At 36.4% G+C, this 19,555-nt stretch overlaps 1 protein-coding gene across 1 annotated transcript; it reads left to right on the top strand.

Moving 5' to 3' along the window:
- The first annotated feature begins 7,306 nt into the window (after positions 1 to 7,306).
- Positions 7,307 to 18,097, top strand: LOC102801323 (voltage-dependent calcium channel gamma-5 subunit-like). Its single transcript, XM_006816050.3, has 4 exons — positions 7,307 to 7,508; positions 14,691 to 14,774; positions 15,068 to 15,208; positions 17,206 to 18,097. The coding sequence occupies exons 1-4, from the start codon at positions 7,307 to 7,309 to the stop codon at positions 17,520 to 17,522; spliced, it is 744 nt and encodes a 247-aa protein (XP_006816113.1). The 3' UTR covers positions 17,523 to 18,097.
- Positions 18,098 to 19,555: the final 1,458 nt, after the last annotated feature.

The raw sequence follows: 19,555 nt of genomic DNA, 5'->3' as shown, positions 1-19,555 counted from the left end.
TCAGTACTCTAATTTCAAATTATATTTTTCCCATCATTGAGGAATCTACAGATTATTGTAGTGATATATGGGGTAAGGCATGGAGGTAAACCTTTTTTACCTCCATGGGTAAGGTAAGTATGACTTCAGCATGTAATATTATCCCAAGATAAATTCATACTTTCTATACCAAAATTAAATTTGAATTGAATAGACTAGTTGACAAGGTACAAAGCATACCCAGTTGGTGGGTGATTTGCCGAAAAATTCAGGAAATCTGTGACTGTCGAGAAAATAGGGAAACATTACACAGCTACAGACCATACTTAAATAAATTATAAAATATGAATGTTTGGTGAGCTGGATCACAGGTCTCTCCCCATAATCTGTGCATGGGTTGTAGTGTGGTAGAAACACTAAAACTACAAAACAGATTTATGACACAAACACAACCAGACTATCGTGGGTACCCTGAACCTGTATTTGGTTTTCACTGTGCCTGCTATTACTAATTCTGACAAAACTTATGGGTGACTGCTGCCTTTGTTAAGGCATTCAAAGTAACAGTGGCAGTACAAATAAATTTGATTCAATCCCATCACAAGATCTGATCACAAGATGTTCAGTGAATGTAATTTCTCAATGTAATGTTGTGACTTAAAGGCTGAATCATGTCTAGTCAAAAAGTGGCACACTGGGCAACAACATTCTGATTAATATGGGCTGTACAAACATGAGTGCCCTGCAAAAGAGGAAACTGACGCTCAGCAAACATTTGTTTTGCCTTATCAAAAGCAGCCTTTGGATCATAAGTACAAATAGCGCTAGTTAAATCAGAATAGTTGGCACCCAACGAGACCACCATACTCTGTGTGTAGGATAGTGTCCTCAAGGAGATATGTGCACTGTCGTTTCAACTATCTTCTATCGTGCAACTTCCTGACTTGTGTGTCTGATAATTTATGTAACACTGTGCTGCCTCCTAAGGTCAAACAATCTGACTTGATGAAAAAAGGCACCTGGGTCTGTCAACGATACTAAATGATATGGTTCATGGTTACTCTTTCCTTCAGACAGACCATCATAAATCTGGTAGTGATGCTCCCACTTATACACAGTCTCATATAGCTGAATAGCTTTCATCAAGACCTGTGACGAAAGCCAATCGGGTCGAAATCCACTTGCCACTCTTTCTGTATTTCTGATGACCTTGATAATTGTCTGGGACAAGTTTGACCGCCCATAATGCTCCTCCATATCACCCATTATGCTGCTCCATATCACCCATAATGCTGCTCCATATCACCCATAATGCTGCTCCATATCACCCATAATGCTGCTCCATATCACCCATAATACTGCTCCATATCACCCATAATGCTGCTCCATATCACCCATAATGCTCCATATCACCCATAATGCTGCTCCATATCACCTATAATGCTGCTCCATATCACCCATAATGCTGCTCCATATCACCCATAATACTGCTCCATATCACCCATTATGCTGCTCCATATAACCCATAATGCTGCTCCATATCACCCATAATGCTGCTCCATATCACCCATAATACTGTTCCATATCACCCATAATGCTACTCCATATCACCCATAATGCTGCTCCATATCACCCATAATGCTGCTCCATATCACCCATAATGCTGCTCCATATCACCCATAATGCTGCTCCATATCACCCATAATGCTGCTGCATATCACCCATAATGCTGCTGCATATCACCCATAATGCTGCTCCATATCACCCATAATGCTGCTCCATATCACCCATAATGCTGCTCCATATCACCCATAATGCTGCTCCATATCACCCATAATGCTGCTCCATATCACCAATAATGCTGCTCCATATCACCCATAATGCTGCTCCATATCACCCATACTGCTGCTCCATATCACCCATAATGCTGCTCCATATCACCCATAATGCTGCTCCATATCACCCATAATGCTGCTCCATATCACCCATAATGCTGCTCCATATCACCCATAATGCTGCTCCATATCACCCATAATGCTGCTCCATATCACCCACAATGCTGCTCCATATCACCCATAATGCTGCTCCATATCACCCATAATGCTGCTCCATATCACCCATAATGCTGCTCCATATCACCCATAATGCTGCTCCATATCACCCATAATGCTGCTCCATATCACCCATAATACTGCTCCATATCACCCATAATGCTGCTCCATATCACCCATAATGCTGCTCCATATCACCCATAATACTGCTCCATATCACCCATAATGCTGCTCCATATCACCCATAATACTGCTCCATATCACCCATAATGCTGCTCCATATCACCCATAATGCTGCTCCATATCACCCATAATACTGCTCCATATCACCCATAATGCTGCTCCATATCACCCATAATGCTGCTCCATATCACCAATAATGCTGCTCTATATCACCCATAATGCTGCTCCATATCACCCATAATGCTGCTCCATATCACCCATAATGCTGCTCCATATCACCCATAATGCTGCTCCATATCACCCATAATGCTGCTCCATATCACCCATAATACTGCTCCATATCACCCATAATGCTGCTCCATATCACCCATAATGCTGCTCCATATCACCAATAATGCTGCTCTATATCACCCATAATGCTGCTCCATATCACCCATAATGCTGCTCCATATCACCCATAATGCTGCTCCATATCACCCATAATGCTGCTCCATATGACCCATAATGCTGCTCCATATCACCCATAATAAAAATTCACAAAACTCATAACACTGTGTTGCAAATACTTGTCCACTGAAACGCACTTAAATCATTATAAAGGACCTCGCACGTCACTAAATATCAGTTCAAAACAAAGATCTGGGCGCTTACATACATACAATTCAATATCACAAAAAAAAAACGTTCAGAAAAACGATAGTAAAAGCAAGCAAGAAATACGTTACATACTAAACAATAGTGTTGGGATTCTGAAAAAGAGTTCAACGTCTTGAGTTACACAGTGTCAGTTACAGTGTCCAGCGAGCGATTCTCTAAGCAATACACAGATAGCTAAAATTCTAATCAAAGTCTAAGCGTCTCTTCTCTTTTCGTTGCGTTAATCCGGGTCGTTCTTTATCATCATATTGTCTATAATGTCGCTCAATTCTTGATTATTCAGTCCTATTCGATACTCGTCCTCCCTAAGGGGCTCCGAAGTCTTCATGTCTTCAGCGTTGTTAACGGCGTTAGTCGTCAAGCGCAGTTAGTGCCATCGAGCTGCTAGTTCGTTTCACAAGAAAGACATACATTCGCCATTTCACTTTTCTTCACAGTATGTCAATGTGTGTTAAACACCTGCCCGGTTTCTCCACCACGTATCACGGGGGAAATTCTTCTCCTCTCTGAGGTTCTCCACGTGTCAGGGGGGAATATCGTCTCGGCTCTATATCGCGTCCCCTTGAGGTACGGGATCAGGAAAGTCACTTAAGCTTTACAGTCACATAAGACACACACAACGAAATACGTTTCAGCTCTCGTCTTTAGTCAGTCAGTCAGTCAGTCGAGTACTCTATAACACACAGCGCCCTGGGGAAAAGTCCCTAAGACTATCGCAAGGCTGACCCAAGACTCTCCAAGACTGCCTTGGACTAGACTCACCCCAAGACTGCCTCTCTTCTCGTGTTCTCGCCAAGACTAACTAAAACAACTTTATTCACTTTCAAAACCTTAACTAATTACAAAGAAGTAAAAAGACTCTAAGGCGTGGCCTTCACACATTCAACTAATCACACTAGGTACTGAACACGTCATATCTTTTGATTAATCGTTCACTATATAAATAATTGTCAGAAATAGTAGTCCGAATAGCGACGGTTATATCGTAATTAGTTCCAAATCACTGAACCAAGTTCCGTCCAGGACCTCGCATGGGCCTAAACGATGACAGATATAACACAGCCATTCGCTAGTAATCAACTAAATTAGTCGATCAACAGATACGTGCAAAAAATTTCATCATAGATACTTGATATATGCATACCTTGAATAGACCTTTATTACATAAGTTTCTGCTGTGCATTAGAGGAACACTCAATGCTCTACTGAAACAGAGGAGCTATTTTGTCCGACAGGTCTCTTGTTGATTGTCTACCATGAAATACAAGGCAAATACAAAATAATTGTAAAGCTGCTAGGGTAGCAAGGTTTTTATAAACTTCAGACCAAACATAAACATACTCAACATCTAACTCTTTGTCACAAGCAGACAACTTTTGGCGTTTTTTTTTTCATATTTCTACAAAACCCGGTATATACAAGTCACAAATCAATCTGTATTGTTGCACTTTTAATATTTTTAATTTTTCCCTAAAATTTGACGAATAAGTGAAAGAAGGTGACTGATCTGTCTCAAACATAAACACATGTCTGTGCGTAGGCTATGCAAGTAAATATTTCAGAGATCGTTTCCTGGCTGCTATAGAGGCTGAGAGACGTATGAAGTAAACAATGGCTACAATGTTTACCAGTGTTTATAATGTTTACTGATAAAGATATAATATTTCTAAAGATGCAATAAAATATTATTATTTTTGTACGGAAGCAGATCGCAGATCGGCATGATAAAATTGTGATTGGACATGTTATTACATTGTATAGTTAAACACATGGGCGTAATGACAAGGTATTATGTTTAACATTAGCCTATATATCACAATAACGGCAATGTCTTATTCTGCATAGCAAGATATGCTATGGATATACAGTGACACGCTGCACTGTATTCCAATTACGGCGCAGTTATAGGCTATGCTAATTTCATTAATGTGACAATGGTTCACGTCTTTGAAACGGTTTGTTTATACCATTTAATGCATTTATTATGGCCACAAGGATCTCAGGTGCAACCAATGCAGCAAGGGAATGATAAGCTTTTTTTTTTACTTCTGATTAACTTACAATAACCAACTGCAGATACCGCGTCGATGTGTAATCTGTGGAATGTACAATCGTTTGCGGATGACAGAACAGATAACATGGTGACTTGTAAATGTAGTGTATTTGTTGCTAAGAACGAGGAGTGTGCACTACTTTTATATTATTATTATTCCATGGATCAAGTATTTATATTAGCAGTATTTTACAGTAGCCAACACAAATAATTCATTTTGCATAGCACCACCTGTCAATATAATGTATGTGTGTGTATACTAATTATATATTAATTAATGCACTGGGACGCATTAAGACAGCAAATCTCTCATCTGCGAGCCCCGTATACTGCTGGAATCATTCGGTTACAGCACTTTGTTAATTAAGGGCATTCCCATCGTAAGTGTATGCGATGTTTGTCAACTTGTTTGTATAACCCAAAGCAAAATAGAGTTGCTTGAATTGGTAATTTACATATAAGTCTATGCGTGGTTCTAATAATTCGCGTTGTAAACCCTAGCTAGCGTTTAACATGTCTTAACAAAATATAGTAATAATAACGATACGAGTTGATAGGACGATTTCTTAATCGTATTGTGAGAGATATAAAGTTATGTTATGATTCACGTCATTCAAATATTAATAAAAGTCGTACAAGAAAGGTAGATAACGTATGCTAACTCACCGATAAGAGAACTTGTGTTTTGGAGCGTATTATTCAGAGACACTAATACAATTATGAATTTCCGAAAGTATTAACTTGCCAGTGGAACGCAGTGGAAGATATAATCCTAAACCATTCTTATCTGCGTGCGCCCTCATCGACATCGAATGATAATAATGTCCGAGAGTTTAATAATAAAGAAATGAATGCGTTGAAAGTGTATAGTTGTATCAAAAGTATTTTTTTAATTTCTACTTACTACGTTGGCACGTGTCATTACTATTTTATTCGAAGTTGAAGAACCCGAGTAGTAGACGTGTTAATTGTTAACAATTTGTCAAAAATTAAAAATAAATCTCGCATATCTCTCATTTGTTTTAATATTAAGAACAATGAATGCTACTAATTATGACTCATCTTATAATTTGTTGTAACTGTGTCAGACCTCATTCCATATGACAATATTAAATGACTGGACATTCAAGGTAACGCAACATGTAACGTAATTTACAAAAATACTATTTACGCTATACATCTCGTATACATTTATTTGATTGAGATCGGCGCCACTGAAGCGTGTACAAGTACGAGGTACTTACGAGCCCATCATCTGCCAGACGATGCTGACGACGTCATCGAAAAGTGACGTCATCAGTGGAAAACAGGTTCCCAGGAGAGTTAGCAATGGAATGCAGAAATAATAGATACATAGCATTAAATTTATTTGACGAGGCACTGATGCCAAAGGGATACGGATCATCTCAGACTTCATGCATTGTAGGTTGCAGGTTACATCTACGGTAGTATAAACATTTTTTGTTATCATTAGAACTCTCAATAATTTTAGGTATATATTATACACATATTTTAATTAATTGACTCAATGGGGTTTTACCAGAGATGGTTAATGGCCCACGCGTTTAAGTATCAACGCGTACAATTCTCAGATTTAAGTGGAGTCAATGTCCAATGCAGCTATAATATTGCAAGATATGTACGAGACGAACTTTTTGAAATTTGCAAGTCGAATTAATATCATTCCCTTGTGTTAACGTACTAGTATTTCATCGCATGGACATTCCCAGCTGTATTCACTACTAATTAATTGTGTTGTACTGTACAGTTGGTCCCTGGTCTGTTATTGGCGACTTCATGAAGCATAGCATCTATATATTTAATCCGTTCATTGTAAGGCATAATGTAAAAACGACTTCTTCACCTCAGTCGTCTTAAATCTGGATACATGTCATTCGATTGCAGTAGAAACACACCGGCAATATGTGTAATTGAATCACATGCATTTTTATTTGAAATATATGGATTCTATGAATATATTCTAACATTGGAGATCACGATAACAGTGTCGGCTTTACTATATTTGCTACTAATATCAATCATTTGATTATCTCAGGGGAGTCTCACTTGATTTGGACTCTTCTACTTAATAGCATTGCATAGCTCAAATGTCGAAATGGTAATTGGATTATCCTAATAGGAGTTCATGACAACACTGGATCCTTGCATCCACAGTTTGTCTGAATACACCTAGGGATTTAATCAGACCCACACGATAATACATGCACATTGTTTATACAGTGACCACTTCAAATTCATTCCTTATGAAGAACGTGTATTCGTCACCAAGCTTCACGGCGCAGTGGCCTGAAGACGTCTAATCAGCGCGATTGTTAACTCTTAATATCGTGTATAATTGTGTGACTGTGTTAAATTCGCCGCCATGCCTAGTTGTAGTGAACGTATGTTAGTAATCTCGACCACTGCTGGCTATGTAGCATGTTTGTGTTTATTGAGCACTGGTGTGGCAACGAGTCATTGGCTTTATTCCGTGGAACGCTCTGAATATAGTACCTTCAATGGTACGACGATGGTCGTGGAAGTCACTATGCATTCTGGTCTATGGAGGCTGTGTCCGTTGTCAGGTAAGAGCTTTAATCGTCATAGTTTGATGCCTATGCTATCTGAACCATATTCCCAGCCTTCCATTCATTCCACCTGTTATGCTTCCCTTGTATGTTAATTCTGATCAATATCCACTGACAATAACGCCTCCATCCACACCAATATATACCAGACAGTAGCAATAGACCTGATACTCCCATAATTTTGAAAGAAATCTAAAACCATAAAACAGCTCAATATTCTATACAAGTAATAATAAATGAAGATCTCCTACAGCTTAGACAACGGATAATCTAAACCTATTATTTTAATCCATGATTTAAAATGTCACATTAGATCGTCAAATTACAATTACTGGCATTAAAACCAGACTTGTTAAATACTGTTGAACATTTTTATCGTAATATAAACATTGACATGTAAGATTACTCTTATTGCTCTGTGATAATGACACGTGTACTTGACTAGCGACGTTATGTCAATTTCCAGTGTACTATAATTCTAACACAATGCAAAATAATACACCGAGTAAATACCGACAATAAACGTTATTCGTATTTATGTATAATACGTTACATCCGTTACTTAAGTTCGTTTTGACATAAAACTGCAATTGTCAACATTCAGTTATTACCAAACACTGTGACTGACTACGCATGGGCAGTTACGTTATTTGGAGACTGAAAATATCTTATACAAGCAGTTGACCGCCGAGATCTCGTTGAGAAAAAATATTTTTTTTTCTTCGAAAAGTGTTCTTCATTCTCTGACGTCATGGTGTCTGATATATATGGTGTTTGGAACAATGTACGAGGTGGTGGAGAGAATAGAACACTATTTGCCGGGCAAAACACAAGTCACGTGACTCTCTCGCTTTCAACGGGACCTTGGCCGCTATTTTCGTCTATTAAAGCACCGTTGTTAGTTAAACGGACACCAAGTGATAATTAATTTTAGTGACGAGTATTGCATATATGTTTTATTTTTACATTATCATATATAATAGAGATACAGAAAATGTTATCTAGTGAATATTGCACGGCGGGTACTACTAGTACTCAGTCTGCCATAAAATAGATCCACACTTGACATTCATACGGACTGGATTATTAGAAGCGGACCGTACTAATTCGAGTATAAGTAGGATTTTATGTAGCTATACGATAACGCCAATCTGAATGTAAATGAAAACGAATAAAAACATGACTTTGCGTCAGTATTCAATTCAATTCTAGTGTTTTCATATAAGGTCTGATAAAAAATGCACATATTTTGTCGTTCGAGGTTAAGCTCAGATTGATACGGTGATCATACGTGTCCACTGACGTCAATCTATAATAAAATATCGTGGGATTATATATGAATATGTAATTGCTAGAATCAACTGTAACTGTAATGTTATAATATCAATGACAATATTAGAAGGATGTTCCACCATGTTTACTCAGTAAACAGTGAACCCTGTGTTTTTAAGTGAATACCAAAAGTTCATTACATTGTCACACTAAGCACCCATTGCGATAGGTTCATTTTCATTGCATTGAAATAATAATATGATCAAGATGTTTTCAAGCAAGTGTAATTGTGGAAAATAAGGAGTTTCATTATGATTTCATACCACGAGCAAAGTCATAACAACAGAAAGTCTGCAACATTTTCAAGACAAATCAGAATATGTTCACAGATATAGAGAAACAAATTTACATGATTTACAATTAGAGCTAACTAAATACATATAACATGTGTATAGTCAAATGCCATCCTTATTATGAAATTTAAGTTTGAAAATAAATGACCTTGGACCTGGGTATCTTCTTAAATTATTGCATGTAAACGATTTACAACTATTTTATAGAAAGTGGCATAAAACACGTATCTCGAATGATTTGTTCTACTCAAATAATAATATAGCGCTGCGTTACCACGTCCCAATCAAGATATAAAACAATTCAGCAGTTTAATTTCAAAACATTTTAATCTGTAACAATGATAACAGTGCAACGTTAAACTCAAATGTAATGTAATTAATTTTAACCTCATCACCTTTATTTTAAGCATTAGAAATGGTAGTTTTGAAACCACGACATGACATGTGATGGCGCCTTTAGCTTTGATAGTAGTTATTTTGAAATATCTCGGCAGTCTGCAAAACACGTGTCATTATGTTCTGTTATAAACCAAATAATCAAATACGGCGTCGATGTAGTTAAAAAGGTGATTTCCTTTCTAACTACATTGGATTCTAGTGTGGCTTTTAGAATTAGTTTTAAAATGGAGATGAAGCAATTATGTGGCAACCATTTAGAATTTAAATTTGATGCTAAAAGCTTTTTTTATCAGTACAACCTGTGTACGTGAAGTGTGGGCATAAATTGTACTTTTAGATAATGTTCCAATGTTGTGAAAGCAGTCAGAATGCAAGGGTTATGTTGTCCATCAATAAATGGCAAGTGACTTTGACCACGAGACTTCTGTAAAACTGTTTATTGTCTGATAAACACACCTGGAACCGCATGCTATTTTTAAATACTGATGTTATTAGAACATTGTGTTTGACACGCACGTGTTTCCTAACTCTCACGCGTATGACTATAGCTGTCCCAAAGGTTCAATGATGTCAGTCTTAATTCCCATGCTAACATAATTCCCATGCTAACATAATGGCTGTCCCATTTACAAAATGTATTGTGATAAGAAAGACGAGCCAAAACACCATAAGTACAAAATATATGGATATTTAAACAAATAAAACCAAGTTCTCTTGATAATTATGTATAATTGCATGAAACGGAAACTTTTGCGTTTACTAATTTGTTTCTTATTAGTTTAGTCTTTTTATGGGAGGGCACAAGAAACGGGATTTTACGATGGATCTCACTTCTTTATCTTTGTAAGATTATTATTAAAACATGGTGATAAAAGTGTAATTTATGCTGGTGGCGTTCATGAAGGAAACGTGGCTGGAAAGTTGAAACAATGAGTTTCAGCAATAGTAGCAGTAGAAAATGTGAGAAACAGAGTACACGTGGTTTGCTTTAACACAAAATAAACTCACAGAATAGTAAACCGAATGAGATAATTTTAGCGCTGCAATCTTCATACTACTAAGTTAATAAAATATCACGTGACTGTGCTCAAATTGTGCTTACCAGTAAAAGCGTCGTTTATATTTAGATATGGGCATGTGGTAATTTATTGTAGACGAACCTGAACTATACGACTGCAACGTGTGGTCGTATTAGCAGACTGGTAATATTATCTATATCGTTACACACCCCTGCAGTTAGTCATAACCGTGATTACAAAGGCACTTGTATTACCAATATAACCACGTAGTAACATGTAATACACATAGTAGCAGTACCTTCACGTACCATGAATGGTAATCATAATTACGTTAAACATTATAGCAGTAGAGAAACCCTGTAGATGAAACTACACTGTTAACTCAACGGTTTTAAAATTTGACACACTTTTGTCCCACTTAAAGTGTTTTATGATTAAACACATAAAGTGTTTTCCTTAAAATCGCAAATGTTTTATATTACAACATTTCTGTTTTAAAATAAAACATTTTTAATGTTTTGGGGGTAAAACATTTAACGTGCTTATAAGCTTGTCCCCGCTTTGAAAACACTGCAGTGTTTATGGACTGTAGAATTACGTAAAGTGTAATCAAGCACTTTACACACAGCAACCATTTATCACAGCAAATATTTATGTGTGTTTTTTAAACTAATTAAGTCCTCGAATGATGTACAGCTGAAGAAGTGGTTACTAAAATACAAACTGTTCGTGAAGCTGCAGAAACAATACCAGTATGATCATGGACACTTGAAAATAAAAACATTATTTATTTCAGATATTTATTAATATATTTGTGTCTATGTACTACACATTTCCATTTGGTTAGGTTTGGTTGTTTTTACCACCTCTAAAGTGGGAAAGTGTGGTATGTTTATTGACCTAACCAGAGTTATTTTGGCAAAGTAAACGAGGAAAACCAACAATCTTATCAAGCATTTAATTTCCTCTTCAATCTGTGAACAAATATTTAGAATAAATTTAGGTTTCTGTCTTTCCTCAAAATATTTAAAATGCATTTAGTTCAAGTTATTGTTACTTTTTTGACGAACATGCCACCTGTTCAAGTGCTCCCGGTAGTATAACCCCCATCGTTGAATGAGCATGCGCACGACACAAGTTACCAGTAACTTGAACATGCAACATCGTGAACACAAATCAAGTAACAACCTAAATTATTGTTCAATATTAGTGTTAATAGTGTACTGTATTCATGACATTTTCAAATAATAGTGAAATAGTTATGTATACTATTATTATAGACTTAGAGGGACAGGTGAGTGGTTATCACCACATTGAATGAAATTCAACATTGAGGCTCCATCAATAGAATAAGAGCTATGAAAAAAAAAATAATTAGAAAATCAACGCCTGTCCAGCGCTTCGCCGTCCAGTTTATTATCTTGAGCATTGATAACAACTCAGTGTGTGTTGAATTTTATCTGTCACTGAACTTATGTGCAAAATCATAGGATTATATATAAAACTGTTTATTATCGAAAATACTAAATAATAAGCATTCTTGATATTATAGATGCGTACCGTAGACTGCATCGAGTGTTATAAGGTTGGAATATTACTTGCATGTTTGTTTTCTCAAGTGCTTCAAAATTAAACAGTTCGAAAGAACGGAATTTAGTTATCTCGTGGACACAGATGTATCTATGCATTTACACTTTTTACGTTTACAGTCCGGCATTTAAAGTTGAAATATTGTAGATGTTTTTATTTTCTGAGTGCTTCAAATCAAATAGTTTTCGGGAAAATTCTGAATGAGGTGATGTCATGACTATCCCATCATGGGATATATTAATATTTATAAAAGTGTTTATAATATGCTTAATATTACTTAAATACTAAAAATGCCAAAACACTAAAAATACAGATGTTTTATAATAAAAATAAATAAAGATGAGTTTTCAGTTTAAGTGTGTTTTATTGAAAATCTTGCAAGTGTTTGCTAGACTTACAGTTTACTCTCTTAGAGGCATTTCCATATGTCCAAGATTATCATTCCCTGTATTTAAACATGTTGCTTGTAACGAGTAGCCAATGAACTGATAACCTATACAATAAATTTACATATCGCAATTGGTACGCTGTGGACATCGAGTGTAATGATTGAATGGGTCACTATAATACATTATATGCTTTATACGATTTAGTTTTCGTCTTCTTTAGTAATTATTCACATGCCTGAAATGATTGAGAACCATGGTTCGCTATATTTTACTTATACACACATGATTCACCCCAATAAAAGCTTGTTACTACTTACCAACTTTAGTGCGTTTTCAGACTAGTAATACAAGTCTGAGGTGCGTTGTAGTCAGTCTTGCATATAGCTTCACTTTAGCAGCGTTACTAATTTGCATATCTAAAAATAAACTAAAAGGATGGGATTTGTTTGCAATGGAATTTACAACTGTGTGCTCAATGAAATTCATCCTGTAATGAGCGTTGATTTTAACTCGTGCATGTGCCTCAACGATGACCGACAAAACAACCTTCTTATTACGCATCTGACATGTTCTATCACCCTTACCACATCTCGTCATTTTTGTTTCCAAATATCTACCCGTGTTCCCTGAAAATAATATTACTCGAGGCCAATGCTAATTATAAACCGAGTTGAAAAGCAGACACGTTTTTGCATTTCCATTAACTCTCTGTAGAACAACGTTACATGTTTCGCTGTGTTTCCATACCACATACATAGTGTATATATATATATATATATATATATTTATATATATATATATATATATATATATATATATATATATATATATATATATATATATATATATATATATATATATATATATATATATATATATATATATATATATATATATATATATATATATATATATATATATATATATATAATACAGACAGATAACCTTTTCTATGTTCGTCCAACAAGATCGTTTTTTTGTGAAGAGGGAGGACGAGTCGTGGAAATTGAATTATACAGAACGAAATTCGCTCATGGTAACAAAAACGGGTAATTAATCCGAGACCCACGCTCCTTTCATAAACATCTACTTCTCTCAAGATCCCATTTCATCTTTTATTTTGAGTAGTTTTTATGCATGTTTCACTCAGGCACATCTGTTAAGTATGTAATACTAATCACATTATGCCAAGTTACGGTAGCCAAGGTATCATCCACTCTAATGAATATTAAAACATATCAGACTTGAACTAAGATAGGGTGGGGTGTGTTCACAATTATTTTGGTTTAGTTTATTGGACAGTCTTGAAATGGCAATTGAAATGGCAAGAAACATAATGAACTACGCAAATACTATAGAAAATGACTTTGTGTCCAGTAAGCTGTGTAATGACGAGTTCATATCCTTTAGGTTACAGAGGGTTGCCAACATATCCGAAGAATTCATAAAAAATAAATAAATACTTAAAATACATATATGCCGTGTGGGGATTCTTGGTCACTGTACAATTACTTGTTATATCTTAATGTTTATCTTATTTGTAATCATGAATATTTTCTTTCGCAACTTTATGCAAAACAAATAGTTAGCATGTGTTTTACGAGAAAGCGATTTATTATTCAAACTCAATTCTTTTTCATGCTTGTTATGCTTTGTAATATTTTTAAACACTGCTCACTTAAATACATCAATAAAGACTGTCGTAATTTGATTCAGAATGTTAAACTACACGAGAGGTATGTTGTTTTAAGAATCCTTTCTGACGTCCAACATTCGTTTCATATTACACAGGCCCCTGCTGATCTGCACTGGCTCGTATTGTTATGCAAATTCAAACTAGCCAATCACCTTCCGAGCCAGTACAGATTAGCAGTTACACAGTGCTGGCTAGAACCATCACCATACTGCACATTTGTTTTAGTCGTTGAGGGCGCTTACATTACTGGCACCATGTGGAGAACCGACAGTTTACTAGTATTCCAACTGCTAGTTACAAGAAGCGACGGTCACATTTAATATGAGCAGTTTTACCCCTTCATTTTGAAATAATAATTCTAAATTTGAGTGCCAGAAACGAAAGTTGTCCTCACTATTTTTATTTTGAAAAAAACGAAAATAATATCTTGTGACGTATATTCTTCGAACGTGTTATTGCAGGTGAGAATGTTGGTGATTGTAGAATCATTGAATATTTTACACCAAATCCTGAGATTACATCCGATACAACAACAGCCGTTGCACGTAAGAATATATCATTATTATACAGAAATAAATTATCGATATTTAGTATTCTGATTTCACGACGAGAAAACGAGAATAAGCGTAATACATTAGGCAAACCTAAATTAAACCGATGCTGTGGCTTTATGCATTCTCCCCCCTACGCGTAAAGAAGGACAGTTGTTAGTGTTAGTACCTATTCAAAATAACGTTTTGGGTAATGACCTTTCAACTCGTATTATTTGAATAGGTATTACAAAGGTAAATGTGGCATAACGATATAATTAATTACCTGTTTATTATTTATTCGACAGGCTTAATTCGTTCATCTGCTGCATTCCCCTGCGTTAGTCTGCTGTTAATGATAGTGGGTACTGCATTGGGCGTTGCATCCCAAAAGAGACCGGAACAGAAACACCTGGTTTTCGTGGCCGGTATTGTGTTCGTCACTTCCGGTATGTATTGGCAAAAGATATACATGTACATGTATTCTGAGTTTTAACGTGACTTTTGCTGAATTTGTTTTCTGAATTGTCAGTTTCTATAGGTATGACTTTTCTTATTTATAAAGATGCTACTATATGCTAGGCAGAAAATCAGATTGTCTGGTCGCCATAGCAACATTTATATGATCTTGACTTGAAAAGTATTTTTGTCTCCACAAACTACCGAGATTGTGCAGCTGAGCGAAATATATATTGCATTTTTTTCCGGGGGGGGGGGGGGGTCCCTCTGAATAAAATATGGTAAGCAAGCTGAAGTAAAAGAACGCGTAAAAGGGGTGTTATTTGACGCGTGTACGCATGTACGTGTTTAAACTGGATGTAACTTAGAATATAGTAATAATGTGTGAAAAAGGGAAACTTATGAATTAATGTTACCTCAACTTGGAAACAGTATGATTTTAATATTTATATAGGGTATCTATTTTAAGTTTCTGCACTTGAAATGGGGTATAATTTCACAAAAATAAGTACGTGTTTAGAGGCTTTTTTGAAAAGCCATACTTCAGTATGGGGACCAGGTCTGACTTGGAGTACCCCCACCCCACCCCGGGCATTTTTTGCAGACTAACAAAAAGTATGCCACGACAATACAAAAAATAAATAAAATAAAATAAATAAAAGTACAATAAAAAACATTTGTTAAAACATGTCATCTTTAAATGTAATGGCACAATTTGTTGTGTGACCAGAATACTAGTATATATTGTATGTCTGGTTTTGCATTCCACTTTGTATTAAATTTAGAACACTTAAAGTTCTCAAGAATTACAGTAACCACTACGAGAAATAATAAAATCAGTTGGCATGGCAACAAATCATGAAATTTCTTAGCACTGAAGTTTTCTCATAAATTACACAAAATTCATAAATGCAGTTCCGGCAGTGTAGAAAATGTATATGTTCTATTTCTCATGGATGAGAAAATAATATTATCTCGACAAACTCGTCACAAATCACGTGACTAAAATCACTATTAATGAGAATATTGGACAACCAAGATTAACATTCTAATACAGCCATAACAAATTAGGGTATTGAAGACACGAAAAAGTAAAATTTCAAGAAGAGCGCCACCTTACGCATTTGAACGTAAAATATATAAATTCTAACGTTTAGTACCTATAGACCACTTTCCCGGAAGTCGAAGATACGCCGGTTCGCATTAGCGCGCACACCGGACATGGAGTGTAACGTAAACGTGCACGCGTGATCCGGAGGGGGGGGGGACAATACATAGAACTTGCCTAATGGGGACGTGCCCCTGAAATGGGTCTCGTTTTTTGAATTTTAGGTCTTGTTTCTGGTCAAAATAGGTATAAATATCGGAAATATGTTTCGGATTTGGTATACTTATGGGTCCGTATATGAGCGAATATCTCCACCTCAGATCCCGGCCTCAGCTTCATATATATCTTTTAATAAATCAATATACAATGCAACTGTTGGCGTACATGTGCTTCTATTGAAGATGCTCTTCCAATAGAGCAAATGCAGTAACTGTTTTATTTGGAATAAACAGTGATGGCAGTAATGGTACTTTGGTATAAATATGGGTCTTGATTTTGCCACTATCCAGGTATAAATATGCTCACACCTCCCTCGCTACCCAGCTATGTATCAATAACCCCCCACCACCCCGGGGCGCGTGATATTGTGCTTCAGGGTCAATTGAGTATCAGCAAACCGACATAGTTGTATTTTCTGCCATGACAAAGCAGGCGTATTTCTGCACCAGTCACGTTACTTCCGGGAAACTTGCAAATTTCATATTAAATTTGCTTCATTTTCCCATAATGCATTTCGGTGATCGAAGATAGTTAACCCAAATAAGGAAATACAGTTAAAATTTTGTATCGGAGCGGACTAATTTTCAAAAAAAAGTCATGGACGATGAAAATCAGTTGCGGAAAGTGATTTTATTCACGAGTCTCACATTATATTTACAGGTCTCTCTTTGTTCGTTGGAATTATCATATACATCAGTAGTATAAACGACGCCCTCAGCGACCAACCAACTTCTAACGGTCACCGGTACACCTATTATTACGGGTATTCGTTTGTACTCGTCACGGCGTCATTCGGCCTTAGTGAAGTATGTGGCGTTATGTGTATGTATCTATACATAAGACGTTATATGAACCAAGAAGAGAACGAATCAAGACGAAAATCTCGTCTACGCAGATATAATGTTGGGAATATTGAGGAAAATGAAGTCGCAAATAGATTGGTTTATCGATGTCCAGAAGTGATGATACCAGCGTGACGAGGGGAAGCAGCCGATGAACATCGTTTTGAACGGCGGCGTCAAAAAATGACCCCAATTCCGTTAACTTGCCGGTGTTGGCGCTATTCTACGTTCAATGAAACAATCATTTTTATCGAGTTTGGTGGTGGTCTGCAACAATTATCGTACCCGGATGTAATCTATTTCAATGAGTTTCAATGTGTGCGATGTTTTACTGACTGTATATACACCTCGGATGTATATATAGTTACATACGTTATTCTAGTGACAGATCGGCTGAACATCGTTGAAAAAACATAATTACACATAATTATTCTTATTTTCCATTGCTAGTCGATAACTTGAACTGAAAAAAAAATCGAATCTACGACTATAGTTGGCGCTCCACACACCATTGACACCACTGTTCAGTTGCGGCACATTTACAGAGAGATGTGGACCTCAGTATTATTAAAATGACAGTTGTATAGCATTCTTACTCATGTACATTTGTACACATCATCCAACTATTTTTTAATGTTCAAAGTGATTCTATCAAAATGTGTGCAATTGAACTGTGGCGTAATAAAGTTGTAATAAACAACGATATCCTCCAGGGCGAAGTGTACCCCTCTTTATCTCCCGGCGAGCAAGCACATCAGAGTAGTTTATTGACCCACTAAAAATAAAACTGACGTAAGCAAAGAACATCGAAGCGCCTGAATTGCAGAAAGTGAGGTATTAGTTCACGCGCGAGTTGAACGGGAGTAATTAAATGGCGCCACGCACGATTCATGTCATGCTGATCAAAATGATTCGAAACACAATTCAGAAGTAAAACTATTTTCAGTCCATTGCCAGAAAACGATTGCCTTATCATTGAACAACATTCTGAAGATGTTTTATTATGAATGAGCTGTCTCGCGTGCATAATTTGTGAAACGACAATGGTTGCGCCCTTTGCTGCGCTCGCTGCCATTCATTTATGCCGCGCCGGACACGAGTACTGGTTCGAATCATGCACGCAGTACAAGTTTACTTTCATTCAAAATAGTATTCACTATGCAGTGTATTCGGTTTTATCTTCCTTACATTTTCACCCTTCGTTGACAACTACTATGAGTTTACTATAATATTGAGAGTGATAGAGTACATAACAGCATACTAGTGTGTAATTATTTTTATGCAACATACACAGGAATTCCTAATTTCCGAGTTACTAGTTTTCTCACGAAATTCGATAGAGGGCGTTCCCAAAGTACCCGGATGACAGCCCGTTCAACGTTCGTGGTGGGGTTGAAATTTGAGCGGTGTCTGCTGCAAGCAATATACTAGTAGTTACTGTTGCCGAAGTCTTATTTTTCTTACAAACGTTTTGCAAGAATTGGTCAAAATGATTAACTGGTATTGTAATGCCCCAGGCTATTCCTCGAGTTCGTTTAAAAAGAAAAAAAAAATAGCGAAATATCCTGAGATGAATGGCGTAACTTTTCATACATTTCTTTCGTCCAAGAAATCAACACTTCGACGCCAGTGGATTCGAATGCTTCGTCGGACCCTGAGTGGACGTCAAACTATATTCTCGGGTTTGTTCACGGCATTTTCCATCCTGTACCAGTATTTTTTGAGTTCAATAACTGGAGACAGCCGTCTTTCAACCGCAGTTATACATAGATTGAAAAACGAAGACTGTCAGCTTCCCGAGACGAGTGCAAACGATAACATTGAGCCAGATTTGATGGAAAATGTGTTGCTTGTCGCTTGTTGCCTATCCCCACATTGTTCTTCTTGTTCATAATCTTTATGATGGCATTTGTTGCGAAGTTGAAATTAAAATTACTACGGAAGGAAAAAACGTGCGTCCATTTATATATTAACTGCATCTGCTGATCGCCTGGTGAATAAAATATTAAATCAAATATACACTACACAGTTACAAACACCAGAAACTATTTTAGAGTTTGATTTAATAATAAACCATGGCTTGTAAGGATTTTCCTTCATGGATCGTTTCCGAATACACTCTGCCATAATGAAAATAAATTCTGTATTCTGCACATGATGAAGCTTTA

The sequence above is a fragment of the Saccoglossus kowalevskii genome, chromosome 8, assembly GCF_978046115.1.
Source record: "Saccoglossus kowalevskii chromosome 8, keSacKowa6.1, whole genome shotgun sequence".
In the NCBI taxonomy this organism is placed as follows: Eukaryota; Metazoa; Hemichordata; class Enteropneusta; family Harrimaniidae; genus Saccoglossus; species Saccoglossus kowalevskii.
This window is presented reverse-complemented; position numbering and strand designations above follow the sequence as displayed.

What these genes read in the sequence shown, in the direction of transcription:
- LOC102801323 (XM_006816050.3), top strand. Translation starts at nt 7,307, where the DNA reads ATGCCTAGTTGTAGTGAACGTATGTTAGTAATCTCGACCACTGCTGGC. An exon ending in GAGGCTGTGTCCGTTGTCAG is followed by an intron (nt 7,509 to 14,690) that starts GTAAGAGCTTTA and finishes GTGTTATTGCAG; the next exon opens with GTGAGAATGTTGGTGATTGT. An exon ending in TATTGTGTTCGTCACTTCCG is followed by an intron (nt 15,209 to 17,205) that starts GTATGTATTGGC and finishes TTATATTTACAG; the next exon opens with GTCTCTCTTTGTTCGTTGGA.